This window comes from Cervus canadensis, chromosome 15 (assembly GCF_019320065.1).
Source record: "Cervus canadensis isolate Bull #8, Minnesota chromosome 15, ASM1932006v1, whole genome shotgun sequence".
Taxonomy (NCBI): domain Eukaryota; kingdom Metazoa; phylum Chordata; class Mammalia; order Artiodactyla; family Cervidae; genus Cervus; species Cervus canadensis.
Window position 1 is genome coordinate 37,037,861 of NC_057400.1, and position 16,459 is coordinate 37,054,319.

Below are 16,459 nucleotides of genomic sequence, written 5' to 3' on the forward strand. Positions count from 1 at the left end.
AAGCACTAAAAACTTCATTTTATAAAATGCCCAGACTTGCTTATGAAGAATCTGAAAATGAGGACCAAATATTCTTATGTTTATAATTTTTGAAATATATTTTGAAAAATAATTTATAATTTCTGATTTATCATTTTGGCAAAGATAATCAGAGGTAGAGAAATGGGCAGGGATAGAGATGAAATAAGAACAGCTATTAATTGAAAATCCTTTAAGTGGGGTGTTGCACATGAAACTGCAATTTTTATGTGCATTTGAATTTTTAGTATTTTTTATTTTTAATAAATTTGAGAAGAAACGTGTATGATCCTAAGAAACTGATAATGATTAACCCTAATGTACATTTCAAAACATCTGGGGAAAAATTCATGTGTCCATGATGAATATGGAACATTTTTATTTGCATATGTGGCAATCTAATAGGCAAACTAGTACATAATTCTGTGAAATCATGATTTATGTTCAAGGTATTCATTAAGACATCATTTGTAGTTAAGAAATATTAGAAGCCACGTAAGTTTCTAACCTTAGAAGGATGGATGAGTAAATTATGGTGTATCTGCACAAGGGAGTATTATATGGCCATTAAAAATTCTGAATAATTTTAGTGTCCTAGGAAAACCCGAGAGATACAGTTTTAATTTAGAGTGGAGGATACAAGATTGTATGTGTAACATGATCAAACGTTGTATAAGTATCTAGAAAAAGATGAAGTATTTTAAATACCAATGGTGATTGCCTGTAGGTGATGTGATTATATGTAAAAGGTTATAATTTCTAGGTAATGTGGTTAAAATGGGAGTTATCGCTTCTATATTCTAATAATTTTCCCTAAAAGACATATTTTTAATATTTGATAAAACAGATATACAGATCCATGATATTTCATTTAATATCTGCATTCTTCTAGAATGCTATCCCACCATGTAATATATGATGCTGCCTTATTAGTTTTCCACTAAGTCTTCTTGAAGAGAGTCCAAGATATTGTACCAAGCACACTTCTAATGAGAAAGATATCACACTTCTACCAAGAAGAATATTAACGAAATTTCGTATCCACTAGCTTCCAAGGTTTCTTTGTTGTTTTCTAAATGTCTACATATAATTGATAGACAGTCATTAGTGTTTTCACTTACAACTGTAGAGACCATGGTGCTTCCAATCTCAATAATAAAAACTTATGCAGTGGTGCTTAATAAAGTTTTAAAAACTGTTGAGCAAAAGTTTAGTTCAAATGAAAAGGAGAGAAGTAAATATATGTACATGTTGCAAATGTTTCTTGTATATAGAGGTTTTCAAAAATAGCTTCAGACACAATTATATGCATTTATTTTGTGTTGGATAGATAAAATAAAAATTTGCAAGGTCAGCTAGTTTGTAAGTTTTTGGAAGCATTTTCTTTTAGCAGTACAGACGTAGTACCTGAAGTATAGACACACACACGTCACCAGAATCCTCACATTCGCTTCGATCTTACTTGTGCACTGTGTTTCATGTCTTTATTCTTGTCCCGTGATACCAGAGGACACATTAGTGTTCTATATTATTCCCTATGTTATTTCTGCCACTTCATAATGACGCTGTTTGGGACAAGCCAGTTTGTTCTGTAAACCTTAGTTTGCCTGTCGTTAAAATGTGAAGACATTCCACTCTTTCCAGTATACAGACAAAGACAGTATGGAATATGATAAGGTGATACCTTGGTAAAGAACTTTCTGGTTTGTTCATCACTTTACCCCTTGTTAACTGTGCAACTTTGGGAAGCTGCTCATTTTCAGCTTCTGGTTCCTTATCTCACGGTAGTTCCTAATTTGTGTACATTTTGACAATGTTTGTTTGTTTATTTTTTCTTTATTTTCTTGACTGCTACATCCATAGCTCCTGGTACTTTATCTAGTACATAATAATGACCAGTAAATACTTTTTGAATGAGTTCTACCAACTTTTTGTGTTAACTTGCCCAAATTGAGATTGTTCCTTTTTCTAATTAAAATTTTAATCTTATACCTATAAGGGAATTTTAAATATATAGATATTAAAATAGTAAACAAACTATGATTTTTCTTTTTACTGCCTAGATAACTCCCATAGACAAAAATAAACAAAAGTAATCACTATAGAAAAATAGAAAGATATAGAACGAAAAGTGAAAGTCTCCCTCTTTTCCCCCATGTCCCCAGCTTCAGTTTTTGATAATGCTTCCTTCTGATTTCTTCCATAAAATTTTATGTTTATACTCGCACAAATGTATATCCTTTTAAGCTTTTTTCATGAAGGAACTCATGCTATACATATGTTCTGTACTATGCTTTATAATATGCTAACAACAGAGCAGACAGGTGGTTTTTAAGAAATATAAATATATATCACCTGCATGTAATATTTTCAAAACAGAATGTCTTTCTTAATCCTAAAAATTAGGCATTAGTTTCAGAGCCGTCGGAGAAGGCAATGGCACCCCACTCCAGTACTCTTGCCTGGGAAATCCCATGGACGGAGGAGCCTGGTAGGCTACAGTCCATGGGGTCGCTAAGAGTCGGACACGGCTAAGCGACTTCCCTTTCACTTTTCACTTTCATGCATTGGAGAAGGAAATGGCAACCCACTCCAGTGTTCTTGCCTGGAGAATCCCAGGGACGGGAGCCGGTGGGCTGCCATCTATGGGGTCGCACAAAGTTGGACACAACTGACGTGACTTAGCAGTAGCAGTTCAAACCCATGCCTGTAAGTTGTAAAAGTGTTAGTCACAGCTGGGTCTGTTTAAGATGCAGTAAGTGATCTTGTTCTACTTTGGGAGAAATTAATATCTCCGTTTTTAGCACCTTGAACCACAACCACTAAACATCCTGTGGGGAACCTTAGAGGAGTGGTCTGGCAGCCCAGTTCCTGTTCAGTCTCTGTTTGCAAATGAGTCCCTTGGTTTGGGATTACAGTCTGGGTTAATTGTTTGGTCCCTCTTTCAGTACTGACTTTGAGCAGCTGTATCGCTGGCATCCGAGGGTTGGTTTTTCTCTCCATATCAAATTGTTCTCTTGGGTGGGTGAGGTCAAGAGATCTCAGACTGAAATAGCTCTCTGGATTTCTCAGTCAGTCTTCACTCAACAGCTGTAACTCAAGGGTTCTACTAGGTCCTCAGGGATGAGTAAGACCTTATGGTGCTGCCCTTATAAGCCAGCTAATAATAACTTAAGGCCTAGCATTTCAACTAGAACCTGATTAGTTTGACAGCACAGTGACTTCAGGAGCCACTGATTTATTGAGTGTAGGCAGCTAAATGGGGAATGAGGACCAGGTATGCAGTCTACCCTGTTGGGCTATTTTCAGAGTTTCTTTATGGCATTTATTAAGCTTATTATGACCCTAACTAACATTCCACATGTGGAATTATCTTGTGCCATCATAGCAGCTTTCTCTCTTTCTCTGGATTGCTTTAATTTCAGAAAACTCAACACACAGAAATCATTTACTTTTGAAGGCACTCTGTACATTAAGACCTGAGAAGTTGCTGTGTAGCCCAGGGAGCTCAACCTGGTGCTCTGTGACAACCTAGAGGGGTGGGAGAGAGGTTCAAGAAGGAGGGAACATATGTGTACTTATGACTAATTCACATCATTGTATGGCAGAGACCAACACAACACTATAAAGCAATTATCCTCCAATTAAAAATAAAAAAAAAAAAGCAAATCTGGAATTTTCATCAGAGTTGTGGGTAGATGATCTTACAAAAGTAACCACAATACATCAAACGACTGAAATACATGAAAATAGTTGTCTCCTCCTTTTAGCCTAAAGATGCTTTTTACTACTGATGAGAGGTCAATTTTTTTTTCCATAATGTGTGTGCATACTGCTGGCTCTAACACTGATTGCTGAGTAGTTAACAATAAATTGATTTCAGTTTAAATAAGGGTACTTCAGGATGGCAATGGTCTGCATGAGAAAAATGTTCATTACATCTAATCCTAGACACACACATAAATTAGCAGCAAGCTTCTTCTGTTGATGTCAAGTGAATTATACATATTGAGAAAAGACCTATGCCTCACCACATTGTATATACCATCCCTATAGTTGACAGCCATTTTCAAACTTTTGTGCGACCTTGCAGAATTAATTCTTCATAAGAAAACAAACTTTTCCCTAAGGGTGAGTTATGAATTAGGTAATTTAGAACTGATGAGAAGTATTTCCAAATGGATTCTTAAATTTTTAATACCGTTCATTAATAGCTTTGTCTTCCCTCTGTGCTTGTTAATTTTATGTTTGACACATATGTCTTCACTTAAGCAGTTGATTCTCTACAGGTTCCAGTTATGTGTGTGTTGGTAACTATCACATTCACCTTTTAAACTGCTTTTATTGCACTGAAAGGTTTTAAAAGATTCAGTAGTTGTGCTTTTCAAACAGCATTTCATGTCTCAGTTGCTGAATATTATAATTTTATGCTGAAGTTGATCAAGTTTATTGAGTTAGTTAGATACATCACATAGTATCTGGCCCATAAAATGGTCATATATATATTATACCAACATGTAATTTGTTCCTTAAATTTTAGAATATGAATTTATCCTTTTGTTTCAATATAGGACTATTTACCAAATTGAAAGTTTGAACTCATGAGCTAATTTCTATCACAAAGTGATGTGTTTAATCAAAGGGCATATCAACCCAGGATCAAATTAGGTGCTCACAAACCATATTTTAACTAGTTTCTTTTAAGATATTTAGCAAGTTTTATGGCAAGTACAAAGGAAAACTTTAGACATACAGAGACTGAAAATACTCGATACTTATAGCTCTCAGTGTCTTTTTTGAAAGTAAAATTACTTTAAGTAACCCTGAGTGAAGATGAGATCCTCACTGAAGGTTTAACTGATTGACACACTTTGAGGTGATTTTTGCATGTGCTAAATAGAAGAATGATATCCGTTCGTTTCCAAGGCAAACCATTCAATATCACGGTAATCCAAGCCTATATGCCCCAACCAGTAGCGCTGAAGAAGCTGAAGTTGAACGGTTCTGTGAAGACCTAAAAGACCTTTTAGAACTAACACGCAAAAAAGATGTCCTTTTCATTATAGGGGACTGGAATGCAAAAGTAGGAAGTCAAGAAACACCTGGAGTAACAGGCAAATTTGGCCTTGGAGTACAGAATGAAGCAGGGCAAAGGCAAATAGAGTTTTGCCAAGAGAACACATTGGTCATAGCAAACACCCTCTTCCAACAACACAAGAGAAGACTCTACACATGGACATCACCAGATGGTCAACACCGAAATCAGATTGATTATATTCTTTGCAGCCAAAGATGGAGAAACTCTATAGAGTCAGCAAAAACAAGACCAGGAGCTGACTGTGGCTCAGATCATGAACTCCTTATTGCCAAATTCAGACTTAAATTGAAGAAAGTAGGAAAAACCACTAGACCATTCAGGTATGACCTAAATCAAATCCCTTATGATTATACAGTGGAAATAAGAAATAGATTTAAGGGACTAGATCTGATAGAGTGCATGATGAACTATGGACTGAGGTTCCTGACATTGTACAGGAGATAGGGATCAAGACCATCCCCATGCAAAAGAAATGCAAAAAAGCAAAATGGCTGTCTGAGGAGGCCTTACAAATAGCTGTGAAAAGAAGAGAAGCGAAAAGCAAAGGAGAAAAGGAAAGATATTCCCATTTGAATGCAGAGGTCCGAAGAATAGCCAGGAGAGATAAGAAAGCCTTCCTCAGTGATCAATGCAAAGAAATAGAGGAAAACAACAGAATGGGAAAGACTAGAGATCTTTTCAAGAAAATTAGAGATACCAAGGGAACATTTCATGTAAAGATGGACTCAATAAAGGACAGAAATGGTATGGACCTAACAGAGGCAGAAGATATTAAGAAGAGCTGGCAAGAATACACAGAAGAACTGTACAAAAAAGATCTTCACGACCCAGATAATCACGATGGTGTGATCACTCACCTAGAGCCAGACATCCTGGAATGTGAACTCAAATGGGCCTTAGAAAGCATCACTAGGAACAAAGCTAGTGGAGGTGATGGAATTCCAGTTGAGCTATTTCGAATCCTGAAAGATGATGCGGTGAAAGTGCTACACTCAATATGCCAGCAAATTTGGAAAACTCAGCAGTGGCCACGGACTGGAAAAGGTCAGTTTTCATTCCAATCCCAAAGAAAGGCAATCCCAAAGAATGCTCAAACTACCACACAATTGCACTCATCTCACACGCTAGTAAAGTAATGTTCAAAATTCCCCAAGCCAGGCTTCAGCAATACATGAACCGTGAACTTCCAGATGTTCAAGCTGGTTTTAGAAAAGGCAGAGGACTAGAACAAATAATTTCACAATTTGTATGGAAATACAAAAAACCTCGAATAGCCAAAGTAATCTTGAGAAAGAAGAATGGAACTGGAGGAATCAACCTGCCTGACTTCAGACTCTACTACAAAGCCACAGTCATCAAGACAGTGTGGTATTGGCACAAAGACAGAAATATAGATCAATGGAACAGAATAGAAAGCCCAGAGATAAATCCACGAACCTATGGACACCTTATCTTTGACAAAGGAGGCAAGGATATACAATGGAAAAAAGACAACCTCTTTAACAAGTGGTGCTGGGAAAACTGGTCAACCACTTGTAAAAGAATGAAACTAGAACATTTTCTAACACCATACACAAAAATAAACTCAAAATGGATTAAAGATCTAAATGTCAGACCAGAAACTATAAAACTCCTAGAGGAGAACATAGGCAAAACACTCTCTGACATAAATCACGGCCAAATCCTATATGACCCCACCTCCCAGAATATTGGAAATAAAAGTGAAAATAAACAAATGGGCCTAATGAACACTTAAAAGCTTTTGCACTACAAAGGGAAACTATAAGTAAGGTGAAAAAGACAGCCGTCAGATTGGGAGAAAATAATAGCAAAATGAAGAAAACAGACACAAAGGATTAATCTCAAAAATATACAAGCAACTCCTGCAGCTCAATTCCAGAAAAATAAATGACCCAATTCAAAAAAATGGGCCAGAGAACTAAACAGACATTTCTCCAAAGAAGACATTACAGATGGCTAACAACACATTGAAAAGTGCTCAACATCACTCATTATTAGAGAAATGCAAATCAAAACCACAATGAGGTACCATTACACACCAGTCAGGATGACTGCTATCCAAAAGTCTACAAGCAATAAATGCTGGAGAGGGTGTGGAGAAAAGGGAACCCTCTTACACTGTTGGTGGGAATGCAAACTAGTACAGCCGCTATGGAAAACAGTGTGGAGATTTCTTAAAAAACTGGAAATAGAACTGCCATATGACCCAGCAATCCCACTTCTGGGCATACACACTGAGGAAACCAGATCTGAAAAAGACACGTGCACCCCAATGTTCATCGCAGCACTGTTTATAATAGCCAGGACATGGAAGCAACCTAGATGCCCATCAGCAGATGAATGGATAAGGAAACTGTGGTACATATACACCATGGAATATTACTCAGCCGTCAAAAAGAATTCATTTGAACCAGTCCTAATGAGATGGATGAAACTGGAGCCCATTATACAGAGTGAAGTAAGCCAGAAAGATAAAGAACAGTACAGCATACTAACACATATATATGGAATTTAGAAAGATGGTAACGATAACCCTATATGCAAAACAGAAAAAGAGACACAGAAGTACAGAACAGACTTTTGAACTCTGTGGGAGAAGGTGAGGGTGGGATGTTTCTAAAGAACAGCTGTTACTATCTATGGGTGTGAAACAGATCACCGCCAGGTGGGATGCCATGAGGACAAGTGCTCGGGCGCTGTACACTTGGAAGACCCCAGAGGAATCGGCGTGGAGAGGGAGGGCTAGGAGGGCGGGATCGGCGATAGGACAGTAAGTGTAAATCTATGGCTGATTGCATATCAATGTATGACACAAAACCACTGAAAGTTGTGAAGTAATTAGCCTCCAACTAATTAAAAAATTGAAAAAACAAAAAAAAAAAAGAAAAGGCGCAGAGGAACCAGAGATTCAAATTTGCCAAACATCTGCCTGGATCATTGAAAAAAGCAAGCAGAGTTCCAGAAACATCTATTCTGCTTTATTGACTATGCCCAAAACCTTTGAACTGTGTGAATCACAAAAACTGTGGAAAATTCTTAAAGAAATGGGGAATACCAGACCACTTGATCTGCTCTGGAAGAAACCTGATGCAGGTCAGGAAGCAACAGTTAGAATGGACAGTGGAATAACACGACTGGTTCAAATAGGAAAAGAGTATGTCAAGGCTGGTATCTATCGTCACCCTTGCTTATTTAAACTTATATGCGAGTACATGCATGAGAATTGGCTGTGCTGGAGGAAGTACAAGCTGGAATCAAGATTGCTGGAGAAGATATCGAATAACCTCAGATAAGCAGATGACGCCACCCTTATGGCAGAAAGTGAAGAACTGAAAAAGCCTCTTATGAAAGTGAAAGAGGAGAGTGAAAAAAGTTGGCTTAAAGCTCAACATTCAGAAAACTAAGATCATGGCATCTGGTCCCATCACTTCATGGGAAATAGATGGGGAAACAGTGGAAACAGTGTCAGACTTTATTTTTTGGGGCTCCAAAATCACTGCAGATGGTGATTTTCAGCCATGAAATTAAAAGACACTTACTCCTCGGAAGGACAGTTATGACCAACCTAGATAGCACGTTAAAAAGCAGAGATGTTATTTTGCCGACAGAGGTCCATCTAGTCAAGGCTATGGTTTTTCCAGTAGTCATATACGGATGTAAGAGTTGGACTGTGAAGAAAGCTGAGTGCCAAAGAATTGATGCTTTTGAACTGTGGTGTTGGAGAAGACTCTTGAGAGTCCCTTGGACTGCAAGGAGATCCAACCAGTCCATCCTAAAGGAGATCAGTCCTGGGTGTTCATTGGAAGGACTGATGCTGAAGCTGAAACTTTGGCCACCTCATGCAAAGAGTTGACTCATTGCAAAAGACCCTGATGCTGGGAGGGATTGGGGCAGGAGGAGAAGGGGACAACAGAGGATGAGATGGCTGGATGGCGTCACTGACTCGATGAACATGAGTTTGACTAAACTCTGGGAGTTTGTGATAGACAGGGAGGCCTGGCCGAAGTTCATGGGGTCGCAGAGAGTCAGACATGACTGAGTGACTGAACTGAACTGAACTGAAATAGAAGAATTGAAGCCTACTCTCTCCTATATCTCGTGTAGACTACAGATAGTGATTTCTTTCTACAAATAGTGATTTCTGCCATGTCCAATTTCTTATGGACATGGCAGGCATTTCATGGGGCTAACGAGTCTTTGCAAAGAAATATTATTACTCCTTGTAGTTTCAATGAAGAAGATGCATTAATTAAACTGACTATAGATTTCTTTTTCATAAAAAAGTCATTTTTGGTTTGCTTTTAAACAGTATTCAGACTTTCATCCTTACACATTTTAATCTTGAGTTTCTTTTAATTTTAAGAGAAAGATAGCTATGAATAGTTGATTGTATGCCCTTTAAAATGTGTGAGCATAACAGGAATTTTTGAAGTTTACTGAAACCAAATAGAATTATATTTCCTATCTAAGAAATATTATTAATAGAAGCTGAAAATATATTTACAGAAAATAACTTTAACATTGGTTCCTTATGAGAATTCAGTCAAATTTAGCTATCTGAAGATCTGTAGTGTTCAACTATTTGAAAATGACACTTTGAGTTTCCTCCTGCCATTTTAACAACATCTCCAAAATTTTATAATGGTTAATGAATACATTAAAACAACAGTTACTAATGATTCAATAACACAACTGGGCAGGTTTTGTCAGTGTTTGTTTTCAGTTGCCTCTTCTTGCAAGTGTGTTTTCCAATTTGGTTTTAGAATATTAAGTAGGTATTAGAAAAATTCTTAATATTTTTTAAGATTTTGGTCTAGCAGAAGAGGTGTCCTTAAAGCTTAATTTAGTAGTATAATACACTGGCATCTTCTGCCTATTTAAAGATTTTCATTGCTAAAATATTTCTCTCCTTTTTGATCTTATCCCAGTACACTGTTATCCAGGTAGTAGTAGAAAACGGAGCCCTTTTCTCATGGATGCATTTCTTGAGATTTCAGTAAAATTGAAATAAAGTAAGAAATCTCATAATGGGTGAAGTGGTATAAGCTTATTCAGGCACAAAAGAGTAAAGAACTTTTTGATTACATTTTAGTTTCTAGAAAGTTAGACCCTTCACTTTTCTCACAGACTTCTCAGACCTTATACTGAAAGATGTACCAAATGTCAAATGTCCCAGGAAAATACTTTCCATGGGCTTGAAAAAAGGTTGAAGAACTATTCTTAAGTGACCATCATGAAAGAAATTATAAGCATTTATCCTGCTGACATTATCTGATGTGAATGGTGCAAGGGATCTAAAAACCCAAACAATCGGAATTGAAGTCCACGTACTTAGCTCACCTTGCATTGCTGGTTTTGCTGTGGAATATTATTATAATCACACTTGCTTCATTCCTTTTGTAATACCATTTTTTTTTTTCTTTTAGGAATTTCTAGATTAGGTTAGCGGCAGTCAAAGTAATAGTTCATGTGTTCCTAGTTTGCTTATATGAGAATTAGTGAATAAAATGTTTTAGAATGCAGATTAAGATCAAACTCTGGCTGACTTCAGAAATATGTGATCCTTCCTTTTCACCCCAGCCCAGAGAGCATGGGACTTCTTGACCCAGCGACCAGTGATGGGAGAGTTATTTTCTTCTTGCCCTGGCAAAAGATGACTATAGCTGGCACTACCGACACTCCAACTGATGTTACACACCATCCCATTCCTTCCGAAGAAGACATCAACTTCATTTTGAATGAAGTGCGTAACTACTTGAGTTGTGACGTTGAAGGTAACATGCATTCCTTTAAGTTTACTCTCCCTCTTTTATATCTCTCAAACCATCCCAGCTTTCACTAGGTAACTGCCATGCATCCCCACTGACTCATCTTCACACCTGGCTGGCTCTGACTCTTACATACTGACCACTTCTTCTGGAAGCCTTAAGAAGGCTGAGGCATAACACAATAGGAGGAAGTTGCCTTTTTTCCCCCTCCACTTTCTATATCCACATGAAACGCATACCATCCTCTTCTGGTCATTTCTGATAGCAAGATTGGAGTGCCAATCCGGTAGAGCTCTAAACACCCATGCTTTTCTAGGAGAGTATGAAATGTTTGCATCACTAATTTCTAGAGCTTGTGAAGGTATGATTTACAAATCTAGGAAACCCATAGGAAAGAATTAGTTAGAGAAATGAGAGGCTAGAGGAATATATTCTAAGAAATTTAGTGAGCTATTACTATGTGGAAACTGGAATATTAACTAAGGATTTAGCTAATTAGTATGCTGTTTTAATTGAAAAAGATAAAGTTCACTTCTTTCCAGTGCTAACCTGAACACACCTTCTTTTAACTTGGATATCATAGTATTTTCTCCAGTGGATATATATGGTATAATGCATTTTTTTTAATCCACGGTAGTTTCAAAAGTTTCCCAGCATTATTTACTATCTCACTTAATAACCTCACCATCCATCTAGTCACCCAGGCTGGAATGGCATACTTATCTTTGCTGATCCTTCTCTTTCTACATCCAGTCCAATTCCCATCTCTGCTTCCTCTGAAGTATCATGTAAATCTCCTCTCACTTCCATTGCCCTGGTTCAAACCTGTGTCATTTTTCACTTAAACAGTTGCATTGACCCCCTAACTAGCTTTTGTGTATCAGGTCTCTGTCCTCACCTGGTCTGGTCCTTCCATCAGAACTCTCTAAAACACAGTTCTGATCATCACTTCCCTGCACAAAAATATCCCCTTGATCTCTCATCATTAACTTTAGCAAAGTTATTGAACTGTCTCATACGGAATCTAAGGCTTTTCATGACTTGTCTTGGCAGGTTTGGATTCAACTATTCCACCTCTGTGCATTCACTTATTTAATTATATTGCACGACTTATTATTTCCAAATCAGGTCATGCACTTTTAAATCTCCATGCCTTACTTATGTAGGTCGAAGTCTTTTTCTTGGATAGTCTTTCCCCCAAGTTCTCATTTTGGCAAAATATTATTTATACTTCAGAAGCCACCTATCTTGTGTAGTCCCTTAGATCACTGAGCTAGTATATCACAACAGTGTATAATAGGTAATAATGTAAGATATAGTCTCACTTGGAGCTCCTTAAGGGTAAGGATTCTTTATTCAGTTTCAAAGCTTGTTATATATATATGCTGGTATACCACTTATGATTATTTTAAATCAAAACAAATTAGATGCTTTCAAGGTTTTTGATGCTAGTAGCAATTTGAAAATCTTTTTATATGAAAGTACAAAATTTAAGATTTTTGAACAATAGTCATCATCTGTTTATATCAGGAATCTCCTATAATGTTGGCTTCAGTGGAGGCCATGCAAGGACACAGTTTTTGTCTTAATGTGACTCACTGGCATCTGTGAATCCTTTTTCCCTAAGGAATTCTTTTCATTATGTGATCACACATTTACAATCAAACAAAACAAACTGCTTTACAAAGTGGTTTAGTGGATTCTCCTAGTTTGACTGATTGATCTATATTGTGTAGTTTTAGTTTCTTCTAATTTCAAATAATGGTTGTAATTTCATTTTGAGTAGAGTCTCTTTGGATATGTGTAATAATAGTCTAAATATATTAGGTATATGTAATTGAAATCTATGTGGCTAAATTTATACTCTTTCACACAAACATACACACTCACACACAGTTATTTAAGAAATAGTTATGCCCAGTTTAATATCCATTGCAATTTCAGCTTGATACTTTTTCCCCTCATTTTGTGAGATAGAAGGTGCTTCATCTGGGTATGATTGTATTTTAATGAATTGATTATTGTTACTGAACCCTGCTTCATTTCACATTTACCTGGATATATTTTTTAAAAGTGGGTTTATACTGGATTCCAAGAGAAGGAAGTTTACATTGCTAGAGCAAGAAACAAAATTAATTCAAGAGCAGAGAGCTATAGTTGACAGGTTCCAAATTCTTAAAGTTCAGATGCACGAATGAGAAATCTAACTGCTTATATGTGCCCAGAGACTGGATGTGCTGGAAACAGGTATAGGTTCCAAGAAGCTGCTGTGCCCGTATCATGGGTAGGGATTTCCACTAGTGAAATGAGACTTGGGCTAGAACAGACACCAAGCCTATACCCCTCACTTTTATTCTGCTTACTGACAGGTAGAGGACTTGGTAATACCATCTAGGGCCTCCTTGGTCTGTAGAGAGCTTTTCAGTTAGCATACCTTTTGGTAGTCAGGTTAATTGGTGAAACTAACCAAGAATTTTTGTCAACTTTGATTTTTTTTGTAAAAACGGATTGAAATTAATATGTGGACACTGTAAATCACCTTTCCACTGGTGGTCTCAGGAATCTTGAGATTAAGAATTCTCCAGGGAGCAAACATCCAGGATAAAAGCAGAAGTGACAGCTCTTTCTTGTACTTCATTTATTTCCCCGTGCTCACCATCTATCACACCTTTCCTCCTTATCAGCTTATCCTTTTAAAAGCAGTCCAGCCACAATGATTCTTTATGGTTTTTCTTCATTCTAATTTATTGGACTGAAGTCTCCGGGGTATATGAGGAATTACCCTCAGTCTTGGTAGAGCCCTAGTTAGCTAAAGTATGTCTATTTCCAAAGTAAAGGCATTCTCATTTGTATTTTTTCCAAGGAATTTTGGTGAAAGCTGATATTCTCTTCTATACTGATGAAATGCGAAAGTGAAACTCAGCTTCAGGTCCCATCCAGTCTTTTTGAGTACATGCTGTTGCTGCACATATTTTAATCTTATTTTTCCTCAGTGGGTAATGCATGCTTGATTTTTAAAAACTCTACCCTCATGGAGAGCTTTTTATGGAAGACACTCTGCTAAGCCTATTGCTTATATTATCTGATTCCTCATAACAACCTTACTAGTTTTATTTTGTAATTGCCATTTTATAGGTGAAGAAACTGAGGCCCAGTGACTTTAAGTTTCTTTCCCATAGGTCATTCATGTTGGAGCCTGATATTGTGTATGTCAGTCTAGCCCTAATATTGATGCTTCTAAATATTGTGCATATTCCAGTTGGTAGTCCTGGGTTTGTTGCATGATTTGATATTATATCCACTAGGGAGTGGATTACTTCTCTCAGTTCATTTCATGGAAACCTCCAGACACCTTCAGAGTGATGGTGACCTTTGCTCTCAAGTGACTGGCCTTATTTGGATGTGACTGTTAAAGCAGAGGTTTCATTTCTCATAACCAGTCCCTTGGGCCAAGCAGTCTTCTCTACAGATCTAAAAAAATAGAAACTTTGTGTAGATCCCAGAGCCATGTTTTTGAAATGGTTAGTATTCACCAGGATTGAAATAATCATTTAAAAACGATTTATTAGATGGATAAGTAAAATTCTGACAACAGTTTCTAAGCCTCCCCAAATGGCTATATCCTTAAGGAAAAAAAAAAAGTGTCAAATCTTAACACTCCATGCTGTTCACAGCAGCTGCCACACTTCTGCAAAATGCGTCGGAACAATTCTGAAAAGCGTTTTGTCTGTTGGGAATGAGACCATGTCTTCTTTTACAATTTAGAAAGCTCACCATTCACAGGCTGAATTTTCTAGATTACTTGTTTGTTCTTTTCTGAAACCGGTAATTGATAGTTGTGCGGTGTGTATTGGATTAGGAGGAAAAATGATCTTTTGAAAAATGTATCATTAAGCCTGCTGTGTAGAGGTTAATCAGGAGGATGCAGTGGCGAGGAAGCTGTGACTTAAAGGGGTGGAGGGGGGCAGAGGATGTGCAGAGTGCTTTATCCATGGAGTTTTTCTGGAGTGCTTCTCTAGGCAGCGCCTCTAGTTGTACACAGGTTTTCACATATGCAATTAGTAGTGTTTATAGATTGCCTGTTATTCAATTAACAACGGAGCTGGCCGTATCAACTCACTGCAGACCTGCCTTTTCACTGCCAGAGATTGTACCAGGGTTATCAACTTACACAGGCTTGGATGTTTTCCAGCTGTTTAATTACAGTGTCACGCGCTTTGCTTTTTCTAGTTTCATTAGTTTATAAATGTAATATGGTATCTTATTTCTGTGATTAACACTTCATTTCTGCAGGTTAAACATGCTGGTAGAGAAGTATTGATTTCTGACACTGTTTCCCCTGTGTTCGTTTAGATATTTTCACATGCTTTTTATTGATTTTTTTGAAAGTGGCAAACATGAGACAGAGCACCCCAAAATGTATGGCTAAATAACTGATGTGAAGCAAAACCGCACATTTAGCTCTTAATTATCACTTCCTGTGGGCTGCCTTTTTTATTAACTTTTAAAACCAATGCTTCTCTTACCAAGTTTTTAAGAATAAAAATACTAATTATAATTGGAAACAATTATACAGCACATAGTCTTTTCAACCAGCTGTGAAAAATGTCTATTCAACTTTACTATTTATATTTTAGTCGTTATATAATTTATACACTAAAACCTGAATGAGTTATTTACAATAAAAATAATGTAATAAAAAGAATTCTTAACCATGGTGGTAGAAGGACTATGTTATTTCCTCACTATCCTTCTGAAAATATTGACAAGAACCTTTATACACTCCATAGGTACTCGCAATTGGCACTTAGAAATCAACTAGGTGCCATCTGGGTGAGCTACTCTCATAATGGTGTTTACCAAGAATTTTTTTTTTCAGTTTTAATAGTAGTGTTGTTTCCTCTCATCTTGTTTTATTAAGTGCAAGTGTTAATCACTCAGTCATGCCCAACTCTTTGCAATACCATGGACTGGAGGTCGCCAGGTTCTTCTGTCCATGGAATTCTCCAGGCAAGAATACTGGAGTGGGTTGCCATTCCCTTCTCCAGGGGATCTTCGTGACCCAGGGATAGAACTTTGGTCTCCTGCATTGCAGGTGGATTCTTTACCGTCTGAGCCATCAGGGAAGCCCTGGTGCTTTTATTTACTTTATTTATTAAAGTTTTCAGTTATTCTAAAACAGGATATCTAGTTATTTAAATATGTAATCATTAGAAACCTAAAGTCTAGTATATTGGCTCAGAGGCCAAAATGTTATTGCTTTTGATTTTGTAATGTCAGCTCTTATTTGATATAAAAACTTCAGAGAATGTTCTACTGTGCCATTTCATATTTATTGATCACAATTCATGACTTCTACTTGATACAGTATTTGAGGTACTGAGAAATACTAGAATTGATACTGCCAAAGACTTGCAACATGGTGAGGAAGATGCAACAGTAATGCCATCTTGCCTGGCTATCTTGACAGTACGAGGACCAGGAAAATCAAGGTGAATAGAATCTTTGAGTTCTGAAGCATACAAGCTTGAGTTGAGGTTTTTTCTCACATATT

At 37.1% G+C, this 16,459-nt stretch overlaps 1 protein-coding gene across 5 annotated transcripts in view; it reads left to right on the forward strand.

Moving 5' to 3' along the window:
* The window catches only part of GPD2 (glycerol-3-phosphate dehydrogenase 2), a 226,390-nt gene that overhangs the window by 191,235 nt on the left and 18,696 nt on the right, over window positions 1–16,459 (forward strand). For all 5 annotated transcript variants that reach the window (XM_043488118.1, XM_043488117.1, XM_043488116.1 and 2 more), the window contains one exon: window positions 10,718–10,911. In XM_043488118.1, coding sequence (XP_043344053.1) covers window positions 10,718–10,911 — 194 coding nt within the window. The remainder of the gene's footprint in view (window positions 1–10,717; window positions 10,912–16,459) is intronic.